This window comes from Phragmites australis, chromosome 2 (genome assembly GCF_958298935.1).
Source record: "Phragmites australis chromosome 2, lpPhrAust1.1, whole genome shotgun sequence".
In the NCBI taxonomy this organism is placed as follows: Eukaryota; Viridiplantae; Streptophyta; class Magnoliopsida; order Poales; family Poaceae; genus Phragmites; species Phragmites australis.
The window spans coordinates 35,330,908-35,353,294 of record NC_084922.1 but is presented as its reverse complement, the minus strand read 5'-3'; the positions used below and the strand labels follow the sequence as shown (position 1 = coordinate 35,353,294).

General features: G+C 43.5%; 3 protein-coding genes, 1 long non-coding RNA gene and 1 pseudogene across 5 annotated transcripts; 2 read left to right on the top strand and 3 right to left on the bottom strand.

Annotated features, from left to right (window-relative positions):
• Positions 1 to 208: 208 nt before the first annotated feature.
• On the bottom strand, positions 209 to 1,245 carry LOC133908543 (transcription repressor MYB5-like). Its single transcript, XM_062350616.1, has 2 exons — positions 842 to 1,245; positions 209 to 714 (listed from the first exon to the last, which is right to left on the bottom strand). Exons 1-2 carry the CDS (start codon positions 1,117 to 1,119, stop codon positions 222 to 224), a joined length of 771 nt encoding a protein of 256 aa, XP_062206600.1. The 5' UTR covers positions 1,120 to 1,245; the 3' UTR covers positions 209 to 221.
• Positions 1,246 to 3,035: 1,790 nt separating this feature from the next.
• On the top strand, positions 3,036 to 8,845 carry LOC133908542 (ABC transporter B family member 4-like). Of its 2 annotated transcripts, none has more exons than XM_062350615.1 (12): positions 3,036 to 3,423; positions 3,552 to 3,606; positions 3,965 to 4,140; positions 4,396 to 4,617; positions 4,712 to 4,950; positions 5,204 to 5,729; positions 5,827 to 6,100; positions 6,180 to 6,813; positions 6,906 to 7,134; positions 7,244 to 7,510; positions 7,598 to 7,861; positions 8,010 to 8,131. In XM_062350615.1, the coding sequence occupies exons 1-12, from the start codon at positions 3,154 to 3,156 to the stop codon at positions 8,079 to 8,081; spliced, it is 3,228 nt and encodes a 1,075-aa protein (XP_062206599.1). In that variant the 5' UTR covers positions 3,036 to 3,153; the 3' UTR covers positions 8,082 to 8,131. The 2 variants fall into 2 exon arrangements, with proteins under 2 accessions (XP_062206599.1, XP_062206597.1); XM_062350613.1 differs by having other exon boundaries at positions 3,043 to 3,423; positions 8,117 to 8,845.
• Positions 3,573 to 9,437, bottom strand: LOC133908544 (uncharacterized). Its single transcript, XR_009908219.1, has 3 exons — positions 9,316 to 9,437; positions 3,950 to 4,223; positions 3,573 to 3,659 (listed from the first exon to the last, which is right to left on the bottom strand). It is a non-coding gene; the product is annotated as an uncharacterized LOC133908544 (long non-coding RNA).
• Positions 9,438 to 10,766: 1,329 nt separating this feature from the next.
• Positions 10,767 to 14,150, bottom strand: LOC133906176 (ABC transporter B family member 11-like; annotated as a pseudogene).
• A 1,137-nt stretch (positions 14,151 to 15,287) lies between these two features.
• LOC133908541 (putative D-cysteine desulfhydrase 2, mitochondrial) lies at positions 15,288 to 18,413 on the top strand. The gene is made up of 6 exons (XM_062350612.1): positions 15,288 to 15,707; positions 15,791 to 15,833; positions 16,180 to 16,494; positions 16,803 to 16,932; positions 17,125 to 17,301; positions 17,819 to 18,413. Exons 1-6 carry the CDS (start codon positions 15,381 to 15,383, stop codon positions 18,045 to 18,047), a joined length of 1,221 nt encoding a protein of 406 aa, XP_062206596.1. The 5' UTR covers positions 15,288 to 15,380; the 3' UTR covers positions 18,048 to 18,413.
• Positions 18,414 to 22,387: the final 3,974 nt, after the last annotated feature.

Genomic DNA, 22,387 nt, shown 5'->3' with positions numbered 1-22,387 from the left:
AGACATTAACCCATGATTTACAGTACCAATCTGCTGGAGTTATCTTTGTAATCCACTCATGCATGTTCTCATATGAATGTTCTTCCATGATTCAATCACATACACATCACCAGCCACAAGACAAAGCAGTACTACTTGTATATCTGCTCATGATTAACTTATGCATTAAACAGTTCACGATTAAACGGCGGATTAAGATACTGTGTCCTCAGAAGTATGCATCAGTTAGCGCCACCCTGATCGTTCTGACCATCAGCATCCTTGTGATCGCCGAAGTAATCGACAAAGTGATCCTCGTTGATCAACGAGTCGAGAAACGAGGAGAAGGTGTCGTCGTCTACCATGGCGCAGCCCAAGTCGAAGCCGCTACGAGCAGCATCCACGGCTTGAAACTGGTCACCGAACCCTTCGAAGCCCTCGGCGTCGAGGCTCATCATCGCTGCGAAGTCACCGCCTCCATCGCCAACGGCGGAAGACGGGCTTGGATCCGCAGGAAGCGGTGGCGTCACCGACGGCTCGACTACTGGCGGCGTCTTGTCAGCGGCAGGAGCAGCAGCAGCAGCGTCGCTGTGGGAGGTGCCCGCTGCGGCCAGCGGCCTGTGCGTCCGCGGGTCGATGCCCTGCGCGATGAGCTTCTTGCTGAGGTGCGAGTTCCAGTAGTTCTTGATCTCGTTGTCCGTGCGCCCCGGCAGCCTCCCGGCGATCAGCGACCACCTGCGCACGCGCACACATGCATGCCTGAAGCAGTTGTTGCACAAATGATCGCATGCTCAAATCGAATGCATGTTTCCGCACGTATGTGCACGCATTGCAGTGCAGGGAGCTGCGCACGACGACGCACCGGTTGCCGAGGAGGCGGTGGAGGCGGAGGATGAGGTCCTCCTCGTCGGCGGCGATGGGCCCGCGCTTGATGTCCGGCCTGAGGTAGTTCATCCACCGGAGGCGGCAGCTCTTACCGCACCGCAGCAGCCCGGCGCGCCGAGGCAGCGTGCGCCACCGGCCCTCCCCCTCCCGGGCCACGTACCGCGCCAGCAGGTCGTCCTCCTCCGGCGTCCACGGCCCGCGCTTCAGCTGCGCCGCGGCCCCGCCCCGCGGCTCCGGTGGCGGCTTCCGCGTCATTGCTCCTGTCCTGCCTGCCGCGCGGCGGCTCCGGGCGCCTCTGCTTAGCTGCTGCTCTCTTGGCTCTTGCCAGGCAGCTGACGTGCGCGGCGGGCGCGGTCTCGGTCGCTTTCGTAGCTTCCTCGAGAGGCTCGCTCCCTTTTGCGCGCCGTGCCAGCCAGAGGCAGCCACCACCCCCGGAGAGGTAACGGTCGGTAGGGCGGTTCGTTCCTTCTGCGCGCGGTCTGTTGCGTTTCGGGAAAAGGAGGAATTCCACGGCGATTTGATCGGATCGGACGCATCGCATCGCATCATATCCAGGGTTTATAAATGCATTTGACCTCCAAAAACTGGTCCCTGCCGATTACTGCAAAAACCACAGTAACTGCACAATAATTCGGTAGAACTCAGCGGAAACGTGTCGAATTTCATCAAATTTTTCAATTTTTTTGAATTTTTAATTTGAACTTAACCGAAAATCAATCAATTTATGAATACGTTGTAGACCAAATCAGCCGGTAATCACGATAATCGGACAGTTACTGATGATTTTGTGAACCTGATCATGTCACGCGCACGCTTTGTCCCAATCTGAGCAAACACAGTAGGCAGAGATCAATTGCTTGCTTGCCTCCCTCGTTTGGCGATACCGGGCAGGGCTCTGTCATGTTGGGCCTGATCTCTTGGGCTGGGTCGAGAAGGCTGGCCGAACAGTCCCCAGGCCTTTTGGATCAACTGAGCCGTTGAACGAACGATCAAGGACTCAAGGTGCCGACCAAAGTCAACACCGAACTCTTGTGTCTTGTCTCGATCGTGGAGCATGACGCATGCACACCTCGTGCGGCTACTAGTCTTCCCGATTCCAACTCCCAACTCGACAAGTACTCCTGCTTGCTTGGCATGCAAGGAACGCCTGCCGCTGGTGTCCGTCCGTCCAGCCGGAGAGCAGTCAAAGAAAAGCTCGACCAACTAATTAGTCAAAAGTCTTGACAGGTAATTTCTTTTTTTACTTGTCATTTAATATATTAATATGGTCTCTAATAAGTACGTTTATTATTGATGGATACTTTTAACAACTATCTCTGGATAACAATTGATAAAATTAGATAATATTAAAGTATTTTTCATGATAAATTCATTACTATTATTTTTACGTGTCAAATTTTAATAATTTTATATATATTAGTATTTAAATTTTTTAAAATTTAACTTATACGTATTTTAAGATGATATCTGTTTCAGAACTGAAATAGTACGAGATGAAGTCACAGTGAAAAGCAATCACAAAGCATTTGGTCCATGCTTTGAACCGAGCATGACGTCGTCGTGGACGCAGCCTGACCCCTAAGCAGACTCGGCGCCCGTGGCTCCGTTCTCCGTTGGCTAAGGTGCCACGGGGGACGCTCAAGACCCGGGAGGTTTCTGTAATACATACAGCTGGTATCAAGTGGAGGGTGATACCACCGAGATCTGGCGCGTTCACTCGCGATCCAACGCCTTATACTGGATGATCGCATGATCCTACTATCCCAAATACAAGTGCATATAAACTTCTCTCGAATGCACCAAATATAAGTCCATCACAACTCCAGTACACTAAAGTATGACAAAAAAGAAGAAGATAGTATTATCAACTTACTATCCACGCGTAGTTCTATTTTTCAAAGGGCTATTGTCCGCGTTCGTACAAGACAGATCACCAGGAGACCGTTACAGAACCACAAGTCAGCTGATCACGCTGAAATAGAAGAAGAAAGGAGCACGATTTTAGTTTGCACCCGTAGACCGTAGTACGAATACTGATGCTTCGGATAATAACCACATGCATGAACCGTCCGGGCGGTCTATGTTTTTTGTCCATCACTATCTATCAGTGATCCAGTGATCGTTCCGGGTCGCTTCCAGGCTCCGATTAGTGGCGACAAGTCGAACGCCTGCGCCAAAGATGCGTACATATAGTGCCTCCACTACGCCGTGGGGGGCACCGAAGCTATTCATACGCCACACACAAGCTAGATTCCAGCACGCCAGCAGCAAGCTGAGCTTGACGCCACCATGGACGCGACGGCTAGCAGAGCCGCTGGCCTCGGTGATGACCAGAATGGCAAAGACGGCGAGAAGGAGGCGGTGGCCGCCGCCAAGAAGGTGCCGTTGCTCGGCATGTTCCGGTACGCGGACCGCCTGGACGTGCTGCTGATGGTGATCGGCACGGTGGGGGCCGTGGTCAACGGCGTGGCGGAGCCCCTCATGGCAGTCCTCTTCGGGAACGTAATCGACTCCTTCGGCGACAGCACAACGAAGAGCATCCTCCGCAGCGTCAGCAAGGTGAGTGCACCTGTGCAACCGAGCGATGATAAACCGGCCGCCGCCAGAAGCTACGCGTCAGCATCGCCGTCTCCGGTGGTCGTTTGACGAGCAGCTGATTTTAACGGGGGACTTAATTTTCCCTCCAGGTTGTTCTGGACTTCGTATATTTGGGCATTGGAGCAGCAGTTGTCTCCTTCCTTCGTAAGTGGAATTTCATTGTGTTGTCTGATTCATAAAAGCAGTGTCACTGAAATCTATGGATGTGAAGAAATAATACAGATAAATTAGTACTACAGCATTACTATTAGTAAACGAAACTAAACTGCCCAATATAACCAAGTTATCGAATATAATTGTGCTTTACGGCATTCAAAATCAAAGGAATTAGCTACATATTCATTCACCTATTTATTTGTTACAATCTAGTTCTACTTGTTTTTCTTTTTGACGGGGCACTACTTGAATAGTTGAAATGCTAATAGAAGGCTCTTTTTTTTTAAAAAAAAAAAGAAAGAAAGAAAAGAAATGCTAATAGAAGGCTCACCTTTCACTTGCCCAGAGGTGTCATGTTGGACGATGGCAGGAGAAAGACAGTCAGCCCGCATCCGTTCTTTATACCTTAACGCGGTCCTGAGGCAGGATATTGCATTCTTCGATACAGAATTGACAACAGGCCAGGCAGTTTCTAGGATGTCTAGCGATACCCTCCTGCTTCAAGATGCTCTTGGCGAGAAGGTATTATATTTGTTTTCAGAACTAAATAAAGGAGCACAACATTCCATCACATCGCAAAGACGCAAACACAAGTGTGCACAGACCTGCAAAACAAAAATTAATGTCAGACATCAGTATTTACATTGTTAGCAAAATGGACCGTGGGTATTAGTTTATGTGTTAGCAAACTGTACTATTTTCATACTCTCTGCATTAAGTATTACCTTGTGCTACTGATGCTGATAATTCATGCATCTGTTATCTTACCATTTATAGGCAGGGAAGCTTCTACAACTCTCATCTGCCTTCATTGGTGGTTTTGTCATAGCATTCACAAGAGGCTGGCTCCTCACCCTTGTCATGCTAACATCACTACCGCTAATTGCTATTGCTGGTGCAGTTTCTGCAAAGTTTCTAACCAAGGTTTCTAGCAAGAAACTGACATTGTATGGAGATGCTGGAGACATTGTTGAACAGACCATCACATCTATACGAACAGTGAGTTCAAACTATGTCAATTATTTCAAAGTATATCGACTATTTTGAGAATAGAGAACAATAAGTTAGTACTATATCTTGTTTCAATATATAGGTAGTTTCCTTCAGCGGCGAGAACAAAGCTGTCGCAATGTACAATAATTTCATAAAGAAGGCGTACAGGACTGATATTGAGGAAGGCCTTATCAATGGTTTCGGCATGGGATCTGTCTTTTGCATTTTGTTCAGCAGCTATGGCCTAGCCTTCTGGTACGGTGGAAAACTAATCGTTGACAAAGGTTATACTGGTGGGAAGATCATCACAGTTTTGTTTGCTGTGTTAACCGGTGCATCGTGAGTTCCTGAAATCCTAACATTAGTAACACGAAAGCACACTGTTTAAGCCCTCTAGATTTGTACTTAATTCTATTCGCAGTGTTTACCCTCATGAGATCACTTAATTTCCTCAACAAAGTGCACATACATGAAGGACTTCAACAGTGTTATGCAAACACTAATTCATATCGAGAAATCAATAGTTTAATTTTGACCATTGCATATAGTACAATAATGTCCTGAACATGCCAGTTTTCAATTTTTGCAACAGTTCTTTAGGTAATGCAACACCCTCTGTTTCTGCAATTGCGGAGGGTCAATCTGCAGCATACAGATTGTTTGAAACGATTAAGAGGAAACCAGGGATAGATTCAGGTGATACCAGCGGCGTTATTTTAGAAGATATCAAGGGTGATGTTGAGCTAAAAGATGTTCACTTTCGCTACCCTGCAAGACCAGATCAATTGATATTAGATGGATTGTCGTTACAAGTAGCCAGTGGAACAACAATGGCCATAGTTGGAGAGAGTGGAAGTGGCAAGTCAACTGTTATCAGCCTAGTTGAAAGATTCTATGATCCACAGGCTGGTGAGGTTTTGATAGACGGCATCAACATCAAGAATCTTAGGCTTAATTGGGTAAGAGGGAAGATCGGGCTGGTTAGCCAAGAACCACTGCTCTTTATGACCACCATTAAAGATAACATAATGTACGGTAAAGAAGATGCAACACTTGAAGAGATCAAGAGAGCAGCTGAGCTTGCAAACGCAGCAAACTTCATCGATAAGTTACCGAATGTATGGAAACAAAAAATTGAATCTTTGCAATAAATTCTTGACACTTAAGTTTATTTTAACGCAATAAGTAGTTAACAATGTTTTCGTGTGATAACAGGGATATGATACATTGGTTGGCCAACGTGGTGCGCAGCTTTCTGGAGGACAAAAACAAAGGATTGCAATTGCAAGAGCCATCCTTAAAGATCCAAAAATACTTTTGCTTGATGAAGCAACAAGTGCATTGGATGTGGAATCTGAGTGGATAGTTCAGGAGGCACTGAATAGGATTATGGTAGAAAGGACCACACTTGTTGTTGCTCATCGTTTGAGCACTGTAAGGAATGTTGACTGCATAACAGTTGTTCGTCAAGGGAAGATAATTGAACAAGGTTTAATTCTCTTAAATGTATTTATTTCTACTTTCTGGAATTTTTCGCTTGTCAAACTGTGATAATTGTATATATACAGGTCCTCATGATGCACTGGTGAAGGATCCCAATGGAGCTTACTCCCAGCTTATTAGACTACAAGAGACTCGTGCTGACGAAAGGCATAAGCTACCAGACTCTGGGGTGCTAGATTCTAGATCAAAGAGCAGAAGTTTGTCACTTAGACGGTCAATAACAAAAGGTTCTTCTGGTAATAGCGCCAGATATTCCTTCAAGAACCCCTTAGGGTTATCTTTTGAGTTACATGAGGATAGGATCACAGGTGAACAAACAAAAGACGAGCTCTCCGATGATATGGCCTTTAAGAAAGCACCAATTGGACGACTTTTTAAACTTAACAAGCCAGAAGTGCCAATTATGCTGTTAGGCTCTATAGCAGCATCAGTGCATGGAGTCATTTTCCCATTGTTCGGTATATTAATGTCTGGTGTTATAAAATCTTTCTATGAACCACCAGATAAGCTGAAAAAAGATTCTAGCTTTTGGGCATTGATATCTGTTGTTCTGGGGGTTGCTACATTGATTGCAATCCCGACAGAATATTTGCTGTTCGGAATTGCTGGTGGCAAGCTTATACAGCGCATTCGTGCTTTGTCATTTCAAAGCATTGTGAGCCAAGAAGTTGCATGGTTTGATAAACCCTCAAATTCAAGGTATAGTATCAAATAACTTTTTAAATTACTTTATATTTTCCAAATATTTGGATTTACACAACCACACTAAGAGTCATCTTTATCACTTGCAGTGGGGCACTTGGTACAAGGCTCTCAATTGACGCATTAAATGTCCGGCGCTTAGTAGGAGATAACTTAGCCCTTATAGTGCAGTCTGTAGCTTCATTAACAACTGGCTTTGTCATAGCTTTTGCGGCAGACTGGAGGCTTGCACTGATCATCACATGTGTGATTCCTTTGGTGGGTGCACAGGGTTATGCTCAAGTGAAGTTCTTGAAGGGGTTTAGCGAAGATGCTAAGGTGATGCATAAAAACTGTAAAAATGGTTTCCTGTTTTGTTGAGATTTGAGAATGATCTTTCCGATGATCCCTTAGTTGCTTATCATGATAATGCGATCTTATTATGCAGGAGATGTATGAAGATGCAAGTCAAGTTGCAACTGATGCTGTTGGTAGTATCAGAACTGTAGCATCTTTCTGTGCAGAGAAAAGGGTGGTCACAACATACAATGAGAAATGTGAAGCTCTAAGGAAACAGGGCATTCGAAGTGGAATTGTTGGAGGACTTGGTTATGGCTTCTCATTCTTAGTTTTGTATCTCACATACGGTCTTTGTTTCTACGTTGGTGCACTGTTTGTCCACCAGGGAAAAACTACTTTTCCAGATGTTTTTAAGGTAAGGATACCTACTGATTCAAGTTGCCGTTTGGTGCACAAATATTAATTTTATCAATCATTGACAAACTGATCGGATGTTTTCCAGGTTTTCTTTGCCTTAGTTTTGGTAGCTGTTGGGATTTCACAGGCAAGTGCACTGGCCTCTGATGCAACAAAGGCAAGAGATTCTGCTATTTCCATTTTCAGTATTCTAGATAGGAAGTCCAAAATTGACTCAAGTAGTGATGATGGCACGACACTGGAGAATGTCACTGGCAACATTGATTTCACCAATGTCGGTTTCAAGTACCCATCACGCCCAGATGTCCAGATATTCAGTGACTTTACCTTGCATATTCCTTATGGAAAGGTACAATTTAACTTGCACCTATTTACCATCTTTTGTTAATTTTCTTGCACCCAAAATCTTTTCCATTGGGACAATTAACTTGATATGCAATCTCTATGTGAAACAAAAAATATATACTTAAAACTGAATATAATGTATCTGGTTCCAGTGGCATTGCATAGGCAACCGTCAGCTGCTTTATTTCACATCTGATCTTTCGCAAGCACTGGAACAGTTGTGAACTTGTGATGCGACCTTTTCCTTCCTTTTGTACAGACAGTGGCGCTTGTTGGAGAGAGTGGTAGTGGCAAGTCCACTATAATTGCTTTACTGGAGCGTTTCTATGATCCTGATTCTGGAACAATCTCACTAGATGGTGTTGAAATTAAGAGCTTAAAAGTTAGCTGGCTAAGGGATCAAATGGGGCTGGTAGGTCAGGAGCCAGTGCTTTTCAATGACACGATCCGGGCCAACATAACATACGGGAAACACGGAGAGGTAACAGAGGAAGAGGTTATGGCTGTGGCCAAGGCAGCCAATGCCCATGAGTTCATATCAAGCTTGCCACAAGGATATGACACCATGGTAGGCGAGAAAGGAATTCAGCTATCAGGTGGGCAGAAACAACGGGTAGCCATTGCAAGGGCCATAATAAAGGATCCTAAGATACTACTTCTTGATGAGGCGACCAGCGCCCTGGACGCCGAATCAGAGCGCATTGTTCAAGACGCATTGGATCGAGTCATGATCAGCCGGACCACCATTGTGGTGGCACACCGTCTCTCCACGATCAAAGGGGCTGATATGATTGCGGTCCTCAAGGAAGGAAAGATTGTAGAGAAGGGAAGGCATGAAGCTCTGTTGCGCATCAAGGGTGGAGCCTACGCTTCACTAGTAGAGCTCCGCTCGAACTCTGAATAGAATGATGTATCTTCATATCATTTGATAATCTGTACAACTACTATTTGGCCATAGAGCCCAATTGTTCGTCACTTTAGAAGTTAAGATGCAAAATTTGAGCTCAGGCATTTTGCAGTATGCTGCATGGAAGACCTATAATTCTGAACTACCAAGCTACCACAAAATCGACATAAATTCTCTATTTACTTCAAATCCTTAAGGTGAGGATTCCCCTTCCCCTCCCCTTGCTCGGAAAAAAATTTACTTCCAAGTCCTGAACTGCATTATTATAAGGAAGACAACAGACAAAATTCCACTAGCTCCACTGCTCCAGACTCTGATTCACCAAACCTGTACGTTTCATGCCGAAAATTCGCACGCGGAGGCGATCTACAGCCGTCTCCCGAACGATCCATAAGAAGATCAAATGAGTACTAACAGCTACAGGGGAGATACATTCGGGGAAAAAAAGAAAGAAGCTACAGGGGCGATACGGGCAAAACTGCTAAACGCGCCTAGCGGATGCGCGTGATCTGAAGGGCAAAATGAGCGAAAATTTTTAGAACATGGCATACCTTTGGGCTAGCGAGCTCATTCTCATGGTCGCGCCGTCGCCGCCGCCCCGCCGCCGTCAGCCGAGCTCTCATCGCCGGTGAGATCTCCTGGCGATCTCTTCCTGGTTTGGGCCTGGCTGGGCCGCATAATCCCCACCTACCATCACAGTCAAGGAGGCAGCTTTTTTATTTTCATATTTTGAAAATAAAAAATTGTAAAAATAGGAGTTTGTTTGGAAAATAAAATAAAATTAGACTATTGTCGACCGTTAGAGGATTTAAAAATAAAAATACTTTGTCTGTTTGAAAAAATTTAGAACTAAACCATCACAGTGGAGGAGGGAGACTTCGTTCGATAGTTTTTTTTAGAATTTTAATAGTATTGGAATGTTGTATTTTGCATGATTATTCTACACATACATTTTGAGAAAAATGAGAATTTTATAGAATTTTGAGAATTTTTCACGACTATTCTACGTCATAATATTTTTTAAAATTTATAACTATTGTGATAGTATTTTTTAATTTTGAGAGTATTAGAATATTATATTTTTATTTTTTTAACCTAACTTTCGGTTAGAAGGACGATAAGTTTGTTTTTTCTAATTGCATATCTCTCTTCCAATAGACGATATTAGTTTAGCTTTGCAGTTTTTTAAACAAATATTTATTTTTATAATATTATTATTTTTAAAATATAAAAATAAAAAAATCGTCGAGGAGGCGAGCACTAACCATTATTCGGTAGATGGGCCCAAACAATTTAAGCCCTTGATTTATTTTTCGGAGGGCTTGCAAGCAGCGAGAGGTAGAAGGGCGGAAGGCACGCGGGCGCCGTTTCTATGGAACGGCTGCGACTACTCCGTCTCCGCCGGGCGGAGGCAGCGAGGCGGCCGGCTCCCTGAGGCCAGGAATGGCAGCATCGCCGGCATGTTCCGTCTCGGCGGCGGAAGCTAGGTTGGAGTCCTTCGGACCAAGGCGACCCCGCTGTACCAAAGGTACGCCGTTCTGAATTTTGCATACGACGCATACTTATTTCGCGAATTGGCAGCTGCATTTGATGCGAACTTATTCTTTCCAATGTCCTGGATATAGCTCGTTTCTGTATGTGAAGTTTTTGGCCAGGTAGCTTAAACTTAGGCCCTCGTGTGAACTAGGGGCTAGCGGAGTTGTGGAAATGCTTCTGCTCAGTTCAGTGATAGGGTGATTTGTTTTCTTTTCCACCAGTAAATCAGTAATGCATAGATATGAGGCAATGTTATCTTTGTTGCCTTGGAGTTTATGACTGACCTACAACGAAACCAGAAGTATGAAGGAAAATTTGATTATATGATCCAAAGTTGATCAAGCTTTGATACTATATCCGAAGTTTAATGGTAAGTCTTACATGCATGTGTTTACATTACATGAGTCGCTAGGACTACAAATGCCGCTTGCAATACCAAATAAATAATCAAAGTCTGCATGTTTGCTTATGCTGACTTGGAGTGTAGTTCTACTAGCGATGCATAAACACCACCCTTGATGCCCATGAGGGATTCGTGCTTTCCCTTCTCAGCAACCTTACCTTCTTTGATGACTGCGATCATATCCGCCCCTTTGATCGTGGACAGTCGGTGAGCCACGACAATGGTGGTCCTACTGACCATCACTTGATCCAATGCATCTTGAACAATACGCTCTGATTCAGCATCCAGGGCACTTGTTGGACCCTTCAAGATGGCCCTTGCAATAGCTACCCGTTGTTTTTGCCCTCCAGATAGCTGTGTTCCTCTCTCACCTACGGTAGTGTTATATCCCTGTGGCAAGCTAGATATGAACTCATGAGCGTTGACTGCCTTTGCGTCAGCGATAATCTCGTCTTCACTTACTTATCCTTGTTTTCCATTTGCTATGTTGGCATGAATTGTGTCCTTGAAAAGTACAGGTTCTTGGCTTACCAACCCCATTTGGTCTCTTAACCAACTCAATTTAAGTTTTTTGAGTTCTGCTCCATCTAGTGAGATTGTGCCAGAATCCGGATCATAGAATCACTCGAGCAAAGCAATTATTGTTGACTTGCCACTACCACTCTCTCCAACAAGTGCAACGGTCTGCATATAACAATTAGTTTTAAACCCATCAGTACAATTTTAGAGGAAAATATGAACACTAAGAAATTCCATTCTTTTTCCTAGTCATGTTCGTTGACTGGAAGTATCTAGTGCTCCAATTCTACTACTCACATTGAATGGCATGTACATCATAATAAAAATATTCAAAGAATGAGAAGTAGGGATTGAGGCAATCGAACATCCATAGAGATAATACAACAGGAAAAAATAAACTTAATGCATAATAATTATATCCTTTTGTATTCTAATTTCACCTCATATTGTCTGCTTTTGGTTCTTGTAAAAATGGAGTTTAAACTTGATATCTTGCAGAATGCAAGATGAATTTTGGACCACCTGTCTAAAACTTTTGTGAAACTTATGTTAAGATGGAATGGGCACTCAAAACTTGATCAAACAGCTACTGTATTTGTAGGGAACACCTGATATTCCCCTGTTACTGATGTTGAAATAAAGCTGTTCAAGACTTGCCATGACCCTCTTGTGAACTGTGTAGCATGGTCTAATCTCAATACCTGGTAGTAACCTAGCAAGATTCCCCCCTCCCTCCTTGCAATAAACAACTACTCCCTCCAGTCACAAATGAGTCTGCAGTTAAATGGTACTAACTTTATGTAGTTTGGTTACATGAATTAGTTTTCATAAAAAATATTTGCAAAATATTATTGTTTAACAATATACTCTTTTGATATATGACAATAAAATTTAGTGGTCAAAGTGAAATTTATTGATTCCGTGATGTCAAAAACCCCACTCTTTTCTTTTCTGAAAGGACTATTAAAATTATGGACAAGGTATGACAAGTATCACGTTAACAGTACCTTTCTGGCTGGAATGCCCAAAGTGAAGTCGCTGAGCACTTGGACATCTGGGCGGGATGGGTATTTGAAGCTTACATGTTTAAAATCTACATTGCCATCAACCTTTTCTAGCATTATGCCTTCATCACTAGTCGAGTCAATTTTAGACTTCCTGTCTATGATAGCTAGTATGGAAGCTGTGGATTCCTGGGCTTTTGTTGAACCTGATGCCATTCCACTTGTTTTGGAAATTCCAAAAGCTGTGAAAAGCAAAGCAAAGTAAACCTGCAAATTACCAGATTAATGAATTGAGTCATTGAATAAAACGACCTTACGGAAATAATGTCGAATGTGTACCCCTTACTCTAAAAACTTCTTTAAAGGTGGATTTGCCTTCATGTACAAACTGTGCACCTACATAGAAACAAAGAGCATATGTGAGATATGACATTAAGTACGAGAAACTGAAACCAAGGCCTCCAACTATTCCGCTTCTAATGCTCTGTTTCATTGAAGCTTGGCATTTTTGGCTGTATGATGTAATTACTCTCTTCTCCGCACAGAAAGATGCTATAGTCCGAATACTACCAATTGCTTCAGTTACAATTTGACTTGCATCTTCATACATCACCTGTTGCAATTAGTTGTTAGGGAAAAGTTTTAATAAATCATTAATTCTTACTTTTTGAAGAACCAGATTTTGTTGATGGTAAGATTGGAATATATCTGTAGTGGAAATTACATGTTGTCTAAAAAAGTGCACATCTTCATCTATTGCAAAAATTATCAGGAATTCTTTGCTTTCTTAAAATAAAGATGACAATGTTCACAACAGGAACTTCTATATTTTCACCTTAGCATCTTCACCGAACCCTTTCAAGAACTTCACTTGAATATAATTTTGCGATCCCACTAAAGGAATCACACATATAACGGTCAGCGTGAGCTTCCAGTCAGAAGCAAATGCTATGGAAAAGCCAGCGATAAGTGTTACTACAGACTGCACTAGTATGGCCAAGTTATCTCCGACGAGGCGTGGAAGTTCAAAGCATCAATATAGAGCCATGTGCCAAGTGCCCCACTGTAATGAAAAATAAAACTTGATTTCCAAACAGTTGTTAAAATAAATGAAGAAAATTGTAAAAATGCTTGAGTAGCAAACCTAGAATTTGATGGGTCATTAAACCAAGCAATTTCTTGATGCACTATGCTTTGGAAAGTCAAAGAACGGATACGTTCTATTAGTCGGTGAATTTTCTGTACGATTTTGGTAAAATTCAATAGAAACCGAACATTTTTTGTCAAATTTTCAAATTTTGAATTTGAATCGAACCAAAATGCGATCGCATTCTGAATACGGTGCGGACCGAATTCGTCGAAAACCACAAATTTCAAACGGTTTTCGATGAATTTCTGAACCCTGGATCCACGTCACTGAGTCTAATGGATCGAAGGGAGTTATCAGGAGGGATTTCAAGATCATGGAATGTGGCAGTCTCTCTGAAGCCTACTGTTTGAAATGGACCTTCAGTTGTGCTCCAAAAAAAAAGGGGTTCGATGGAACTTTTCGAACTACAGACGGGGTTTACAAATGTTTCGGCTTGTATTTTGGTCTTTCCCCTAACATCTCGAACAACTTTTATCTTGGAGTTTTGTGGAAAGAATTGTTACACAACTCTCTAACTTGTGCGGCTAACTAACCTAGTCACCTATCTCTTTATACGTGTACCATTTTACTCTGTTATTTCCCTAAACTTGCATTAATAGATGTGCCTAGCTAAATGCAATCTCTGCCACTATTCGGCCCATCAACTACCTTTATTTTTAAAAATAAAAACTAGTTAAAAGACGAAAGGTCTTACGAAGGAAAAGGTTAAATGGAAAATTTAAGAGATACTTACATTAAGAGCACACTTAATTTTTATAAGTTTACATTGACCATAGTTTTAGTCTTCCTAACCTTTTATGAAACATGCTTAATATTTTCTTATTGTAATTTTTTTTGCAAATTTTTAAAACCTTCGTTCAAATGTGGTCGCCCATCAATTTTTCATTTTTTCTTATTTAATGAGTTCCCCATAATATTTTTTTATTATTTTTATAGTTTTTTAAAATGGAAATGCTCTACTTTATACGTCCAATGTATCGGACGGATGACCTACTCAGCCACAGTATCATTGAGCCGGCCTAAAAATATTTTTGCATCTCCAATGTTTCAGACGTTCAAATTTAATGTTTTGTTATAAAAATTTATTACCATAGTTATTTCCGTATGTTGCATCCTGAAAATCTCTTGCGTATAGATTCTGACTCGAAAAAATTATCCATTCGAGTTAATTCTTATATATCTCTAATGTTTCACATGTTTCAGACGAAAGGTCTTACGAAGGAAAAGGTTAAATGGAAAATTTGTTGTAGAAGTTCTTCGAGAATGTTGCATCCCGAAATCTCTTGTGTATAGATTCGGACTCGAAAAATTATCCATTCGAGTTAATTCCTATATTTTCGCATCTCCAGTATTTCAGACGTTCAAATTGAATGTTTCAGACGTTATAGAATTTGGTTGTAGAAGTTATTTTCGTATGTTGCATATCGGAATATAGGAATTAACTCAAATGGATAATTTTTTTTTGTCCGGATTTGTGTATTTTTTGTGTATTTTTTTATGTTGCGAACGTTGATTTTAAATATTACAGACGTTAGTCTTCGATGTTACAACAAGCAGTTGCAACGTTCGATATCTGACATCGGGATGCTAGGTTTACTGTTTTTAAAAATGTATTAGCAATCAAATCACCTTAACTAACACAATAGCGGTGGGAGAAGATAATTTTGAGAAGCTCATGGGAGGTCAAAAGTTAGTGGCAAGTTTGAGATCAAATTGATCTTAGTGGATAGTGGTACAAACAAAAATAATCCCTCAGTTGGTTGAGGAAATCATCGAGAATTGGTACCTCTTTGCAAAGATAACATTCACTAAAACTTGAGATACTGTTGACTCGAATGTACTAGCACAACAACAAGCGTTTCTGCCAAAGATTGACGAAGGCGTATTTTACTCGTTTACGCGGCCCGGATAGCTTCCTTTCTACTTTCTAGCATCAGCGTATCACCACCGTTCACCGGTTTACCACCCATCTAGCCAGAGCCTTCTCCCGCCGCCGCCGCCCCCATGCGGCCGACGCCGGCGCTCGCCGCTGGCGGACGCACGGTCGCGAACCTCCTCTCCGCCACGGAGTGGATGCTTCCGTCTCCGGCCACTCAAGTCCACACCATCTCCGTCGCCCCCTCCCACGCACCCACCCCTCGTCAAGAGTTCGCCTTCTCCAATCTCACCACGTCGCTCAGGAATGACGCCGGCAAGGGGAGCGGCGAACTGGGGAGACTTAGGTTCCAGGTGGTGCGCGACGACCTCCTCCACCCGCTCTCCAACGGCAACAAGGCCCGCAAGCTCGACGCCCTCCTGCCGCTCCTCCACCGCCGCGGCGCCACCGACGTCGTCCGTTCCTCTCACCGCCGCGTTTCCTCTTCTTGGCATCTCGTTTCTTGATATGTTGATAATGTTCACTGTTCCCATTGTAGGTTACATGCGGGGGTTGCCAGAGTGCCCACGCGGCAGCCGTTGGTGAGTTCATTGCTTTGTGCTCACCGCGCAGCTGCGTGGTGAGTTCATTGCTTGTTTTACATGCCTCGTGTAAATTTGGTTGTTCGGTTCCAATGTCCCCTGCAAATTTGCTTTATTTCTTTACATTACCATGTAATTCGGGCATCTTGATTCAAATGCTTCATGCAAATGTGACTTCTTGAATCGATTATACCATGCCATATAGATTTGCATATTGTTCACGTGCTTAAATCCAAATTTGATTTCTGGATAAGTTTTTTCATGTAAATGCGGTTTCTTCATGTACCATTTTTAATTCTCTCACTTGATTAGCAATTTCTTTACTCCCTGTATAATCTTGTGTCAGCGATTCATTGTGCTGAATGGGGAATCAGGCCACATATACTGCTGAGAGGCGAGCAACTGGATGTTCCGACAGGGTACAATCTGATCTCTTTGATGTTTGGCAACGTGACATATGCCTCTCGGTCGGTATATGCACAGAGAGATGAGATGCTTTATGAGCATGCCATGAAGGTTGCAGGTACTAGTGGTACAGTGATGTGGGCTGATGATATTATTGGAGAGGATTTGGTTGTAGATGAGGATAACGTTGATGGAAACAGTTCAAGAAGAGTAGTGATTGTTAAGGAAGGGGCAGGTAGCGTTCAAGCATTGCTAGGTAAAAGCGGATTGTTTCTGGCCTGTTTCCATTTTCCATTCATGACTACGGATGATTTTTCAACAGAAGATATGTTAATAAGCTCAAGTTCTGATGCATGCATCTTTGACTGATACCATTATATTTAAGCTATGTTTCATTAGGACCGAAAAATTGAATTTCAAGCATTAGCATCAGTATCATCCCTTTTTTTTGTCCTACAATATGTTGATTACTTATGTCTCTTGTGAGCTTTGGAAAAAAAATCACTGAACCCTGAAAGAGAAAGAGATGGTGCAAATTTTCACATGATTTTATCATCTCTTCAGGTGTTATGCGGCTGGTGGAGTACCTTTCTGGTTTGACATTATTCGGAAAGGATGAGAAAGTCCATATCGTGGTAGATGCTGGAACAGGCACAACAGCTGTGGGGTTAGCTCTTGGAGCGGTATGTCTAGGGTGCGTCTGATACAAATACCTGCATATAGTAGCTTTCATCATACAGGAGCGAAGTAAAAATCACATTGTCAAATTCATTGATAGATACTAAGATTTGATAGTTATGGTATGAAATATCTCATAGTGGAACTTATGGTGCTGTTCTCTCCATGCATCTTTGCTACATGTCACAATTCATTCTTCTTCATGCAGACTCCATTGGAGAGTTACTGCTGTCATGCTTTCTGACACGCTTGAAAGATATAAAGAACGGGAGAAATCCCTTGTATCTGATGTTAAAAGGCTTTGCCCTGAAGTTTACCATTCAATGGTGGAATATGGTACCCATAACAGTCTAGTTCAATGGGTGGAGCGCTTTTCACCTAGAAGGTATGCTTTAGTCAGCTATTACAATGTAAATACTGCATTTTACTCGGTACCCATTTTGTTCAATATGTAGTTATATACTTCCAGTATAAGTCATTGAAACTTCTAAACACTTCACAAAACTGATAAATAATAATTTTTATGCAATACAGTTCCCTGAAACTTTAAAAAATTATATGTTTTACAGTATAAATGGTTGCTTGCTGATGGCATGTATGGTATTTTCTGTAATTTAATTCTAGTGTCATTCAATGGATAACATTCAGCATATTCACGACCTTGTAATTTACGGCTATCCATCTACTATTTCCCGCAGTGGTATTCTCATTGTAATTGAGGATATCCATCCACCTTCTCTCTAAGTGGAATTAACATTCAATGTAGTTGCTCTCAAAAAAAAACATTCAATGTAGTTTATCTCAGTGAACAAAACAGTCCTTTTCATACTTTTGACAGTGGTACGAGAATCTTTGGTCTTTTCTTGCACTGAACTATCAGTACCTTTCACCTTTTTCTACAGATTTGGCAATGTGTTGGATGGTGAAATCGCGTTGTGCCGCCAGATTGCTCAGCAAACTGGTATCCTGCTGGACCCAATGTACACCTTGGCTGCCTGGGAGCAAGCTGTAGATCTATGTCGTGGAGACAGTGAAGCCAAAGCGGTGATGATCCATACAGGCGGTACCCTTGGCCTCTTTGGATTGGCGCAGAGGTATTCACTGCAGTTCACCACAAATGGGCAATCTTAATCAGGCCAACCTTCATATGCAAGTGCGTTCTACAGATATGGAAGTTTGGGCGTATGGAGTGTGATCTTTGAACAAGCAAAAGTAGAACGAGTCTTCTTCCCCGTACTCGGTGCGCCACTTTGTAGAAGAGAATAAGAAACTGAATCTTGATTTGAAAATGACACCATGATCTCAGTGTCCTTGTGTTCCTGTATAGGCACACTCCTACACAAGCGGATAGGCTAGCTATGTTTCTATATCAAATACATCTTGGAGTCCATGATAACGATCCTGACAGCCTGATTCCGAAGTGCTGGCTGGCTGAGTTTCCCCTTTTTCTGTTCAGCTACATGAACGGTCCTATTCCTGGGTGCACGATACAGTATATTTTGCAATCTTCCTGGGCCCTTGCAAATGAATCGACAGAGCATATGCTGTGTGACTAGAGTAAATTGCACTTTGCACTAGACTGTGATGGGCGAAAAGCAGCAGGAATTTGCACTTTGAACAGCTTTATCCAGTGGCTCGACGGAGTGAGTAACACTTCCAATTCTCTGCTTCTCATTCACTTCCCTTATGGTTGGCTGCATGTTGGAGCTGGACGTAGCTCTCGTTACATGGTGCACTTACATTCGGTGAATTGGTAGGAACAGTACTCGCGAAGACACGATTTAAGTTGCGGTTTATGTATTTCTCTCAGAAGGCTAATTTGAACACCGATCGCTGAACCGTGAGTTTATCAAAATCAAAAGAAAGAAAGAAAACTGGGTCGCACACAAGTCATCAAGAAGCAGCGCCGTATGGTCGCTTAGGCTTGACTTTGGACACTTAGGTGATTGCTTGAGTTATTGCAAGAAAGGAAGGTGTCGCATATTACTTTCACTGAGCAGTTTATGCCCTTCTTGATGACTGAACAGTGCTCCAAGCCTCCAAGGCTTATAGGTTATCTTCAGTTCGATTTTCAAATTCGAAGAGAATCCGTCCAAAATTTTTCACCAGGCCTCCGCCATGCTGATGAAATATGCAGGTTGTTCACGCCGGCATTGTGATGCTCACATCAGTCTGAAATTTCGAATAGCATGTTGTGGACCCTAGTTAATTATAATGTTTGAATCTGTGAAATGAGCAGAACAACTATAGTGCTGCATCTTCAACCTGCTAGTTTACCGTTTTATATCTTGGCATGAGTCCCATCCTTCTTCAGCCATAATTTTTGTCCATTTTTGCTATCCAACTTGAGAAGCTAAGTTAAGTGTCTTAGTTTATATGTAATGAGTGATTGATAAAGTCGATAATTTGGTTTGATGATTTTGGGATTGCATAAGTATGTTTATGTATTGCAATTATGATTATGATTAACTAAAGTTGCAGAGAAAACGGAGTTGACATTTTTTATCTAAGTCCAGTAAAATTTGCCTCATCGGATGATCCGACGTTTAGAAAAGTGAACTCGTTGGCTGGTCCGACGCTTAGAAGGTTTTACGTCGGAGTATTTCAGTGCAGAAACAAGATTTGAAGTGCACACCAGATGGTCCGACGATAGGAAGCTGGGCACGCCGGACTAATTTTTTCAGGGAGGTTACAAAGCGTGTTTGGTAGGGATGTACACACCGGATGATCTGACGATTGGATTTGTGAGTACTGGATGCTTCATCGGAGCATTTGTTCCAGAGAGGTTGCAAAATGGCTTCTGGTGAGAATGTACTCATCGGATGGTCCGGTGATGAGCAGAGTGAGCACCGGAGGCTTCACCAGAGCATTTTCGAAGAGGTTGCAAAATGTCTTATGATGTGCAGGTAATAGATGCAACTTGGTGGTCGACGACGGGATGATCGGGGCTAAGCAAGGTGTTTGGTGCCGAATGATCAAGGAGGCTGAATAGAGTCAAGGGTGATTATAGTTGTACACGAGGAGATCAAGCAAAGCGTGAGAAGACGGATGAAGACGGTATGTTGATAAAGTCAAGCGAAAAGGATGTCGGTGTAAGTGACAAGACCCCCCGAGGGAACAGGAGCGGGAGATATTTGCTGGCAGTCAGGATCGTAAGACAGAGTGCATGCGTCGATAACGGATTGTTTGCTTAAGGTGTAAGCAAGTGAAAGTGAGTCAAACTTTGAGAAGCATGTAAGGTGGTTTCACGATTTGGCCTCAAAACCGTGGAAGGATGGAGTGCACGTGTGTCGGTGAATCAGAAACCGGGGGTCCCCGAATCCCGAGGCCAGGCCAGCAATCCGCCACGTGGCGCCATCCCGCAGAGTCTCCTCCGCGAGGTAAAAAAGATTGAGTCCCGGGAGAGGGCGCTCGGGGCCACAGTCAGTAGTCCCCGAGTACCCAAGTTCCCCGATGATCTGCGAAGTCTAAGTACCGGGAAGAAAGTGCTCGGGGAGGTATACGGTGACCCCCGAGCACCCGAGTCCCCCGACGATCAGGAAAGCTAAGTACCGGGAGAAGTGTGTCTGGGGCCGCGAGCGGTGGCCCCCTGGGCACCCAAGTATCCCGAGGACCCACCGAAGGAAGTTCCGGGAGAGAGTGCTCGGGGCTGCGTGCAGCAGCCCCCGAGCACTCGGTCCCCCGAGGATCCGTACAAGCATGCCCGGGAGAGAGTGCTCGGGGAGGTGAACAGTACCCCCAAGCACTCGGTTCCCCGAGGATCAAGAAAGGGCATTTTCGGGAGAGAGTGCTCGGGGAGGTGAACAGTACCCCCGAGCACTCGGTTCCCCGACGACTCAGAGAGCCATCTGACAGTGGCCCCCAAGGGGCCCACTGATGAGGTGTCAGCCAGTCAAAGGCCCAAGGCCGCATTTAAAGAGCGTGCGTGGCCTGTCACCCCCAACTGCTTCCGCCACGCTCGGTGTCAGTTCCTGCCACATTCTGGTAGGAGGGTGTGGGGTCATTGAATGCATGGGTCCCATCCCGTGCCATTCGGCCCGTCTCGGGATAACGTCGTAAGGGCCGAGGCATTCCGTCTGCCGCGCTGCTGTGGCAGGAGAACAAGACAGGGCGGGCACGCCGAGCCGCTCTGCGGCTGCCCGGTGGGCCCTCTCCACGGCGCCCGTTGCCAGTGCATTTATGGTGACGGATGACCGGGCGTGGGGCGCATTTTCCACCCCCGGTCACTTCGCACAGAGGCTATGATGACGCCCTTTCCATTTATGGTATCTTGGAACTCGTGTCCCCCTCCCGTTCGGGGCACGCTACTGCCGGCGGGTATTTAAAGCCGCCGGCAGTACGGACAAAAAGAGAGTCTTTTTAGAGGCTCTGAAGTGAACCAATTGCCCATAAGAAGAAGAAGTTCTTGAAGCTTTGAAATCTCTGAGCAAGCTAAGCAGCGAAGAGAAGAGAAGATCGAGAGCACCCAGAGCTAGCAGACACACGCAGACCGAAGAACAAGGAGCCTCAGGCTCTAAGATAGACAAATATTCTTGTAACCAGCAACATCCTTGAGGGACATTCTCAAGGCATTTATAGTATCCATACAGGAGTAGGGTGTTACGCCTCCGTGCGGCCCGAACCTGTCTAAACACCAGCGCATTTACTCCGTTCCGCACTAGATCATTCCACCCCACCGGCCATTGCATTCATACCCATTTATTTCTCCGGCGAACATATTCAGGATCATCCCCCGGCCGAATCTCTAAAAAGGGGTCCATCAGGATCCCTGTGACAGGAGTTAACCCTCCGACAACGTGGCATCATTGCGAAGCTTGCGTCGAGGCAAAGCTACGTTATGAAGGTGCCACAGTCGTCCGATGGACAAGGAAAAAGATGGACGAAAATGCACTCGGTGGTAGGTAGGAGTGTATTGGAAGATATGTGTATTTTAGGAACAATCTAGAAAACTAAGAGGTTAAGGAATCTAAGCTATAAATAGAGAGGGATGACTGGTTGAGCCCTTTGAGCTAACCATTTGAGAGTTATATGGTAGGGTTTTAGGAGAGAAAAGTGCTTAGCCTATGTATAAGGTGATAGCTTTTGTATGCAAAATACTTTGTAATTGGCCGAAATTTAGGGTTGTCCTTTGCAAGTAATGAAGTTCTTGTTGCCTTTTATGATTGTGTTTATCTCCTTCAAGTTTTCCTTTATTATCTCTCTTATTTTGTTGTGAGTTTTTCAGTTTTCATTGCGATTTTCGTTTTGATTTGAGAGCTAAAATTTTTCACCATGTTGAACTAGTTCTTCTTGTTGTTAGAGGCATAAAATTCACATTCATAATTGGTTTTAAATTTCTTTACTTATTAATCATCAACTTAAAGAGTTTCTTCACCCGGTAACTATCTCATTGGATTTATGTGTTTTCTTTTTTAAATTGCAAGCTTTTGTATTTGATGATGCATGGATTGGTTTTCAATGGAACCTAATGT

Coding starts and splice junctions, on each gene's coding strand:
- LOC133908543 (XM_062350616.1), bottom strand. CDS start 1,119: ATGACGCGGAAGCCGCCACCGGAGCCGCGGGGCGGGGCCGCGGCGCAG. Junction 715..841: donor CACCGCCTCCTCGGCAACCG/GTGCGTCGTCGT, acceptor GCGCGTGCGCAG/GTGGTCGCTGATCGCCGGGA.
- LOC133908542 (XM_062350613.1), top strand. CDS start 3,154: ATGGACGCGACGGCTAGCAGAGCCGCTGGCCTCGGTGATGACCAGAAT. Junction 3,607..3,964: donor AGCAGTTGTCTCCTTCCTTC/GTAAGTGGAATT, acceptor TCACTTGCCCAG/AGGTGTCATGTTGGACGATG. Junction 7,862..8,116: donor TGCATATTCCTTATGGAAAG/GTACAATTTAAC, acceptor CCTTTTGTACAG/ACAGTGGCGCTTGTTGGAGA.
- LOC133908541 (XM_062350612.1), top strand. CDS start 15,381: ATGCGGCCGACGCCGGCGCTCGCCGCTGGCGGACGCACGGTCGCGAAC. Junction 16,495..16,802: donor TAGCGTTCAAGCATTGCTAG/GTAAAAGCGGAT, acceptor TCATCTCTTCAG/GTGTTATGCGGCTGGTGGAG. Junction 17,302..17,818: donor GAGCGCTTTTCACCTAGAAG/GTATGCTTTAGT, acceptor CTTTTTCTACAG/ATTTGGCAATGTGTTGGATG.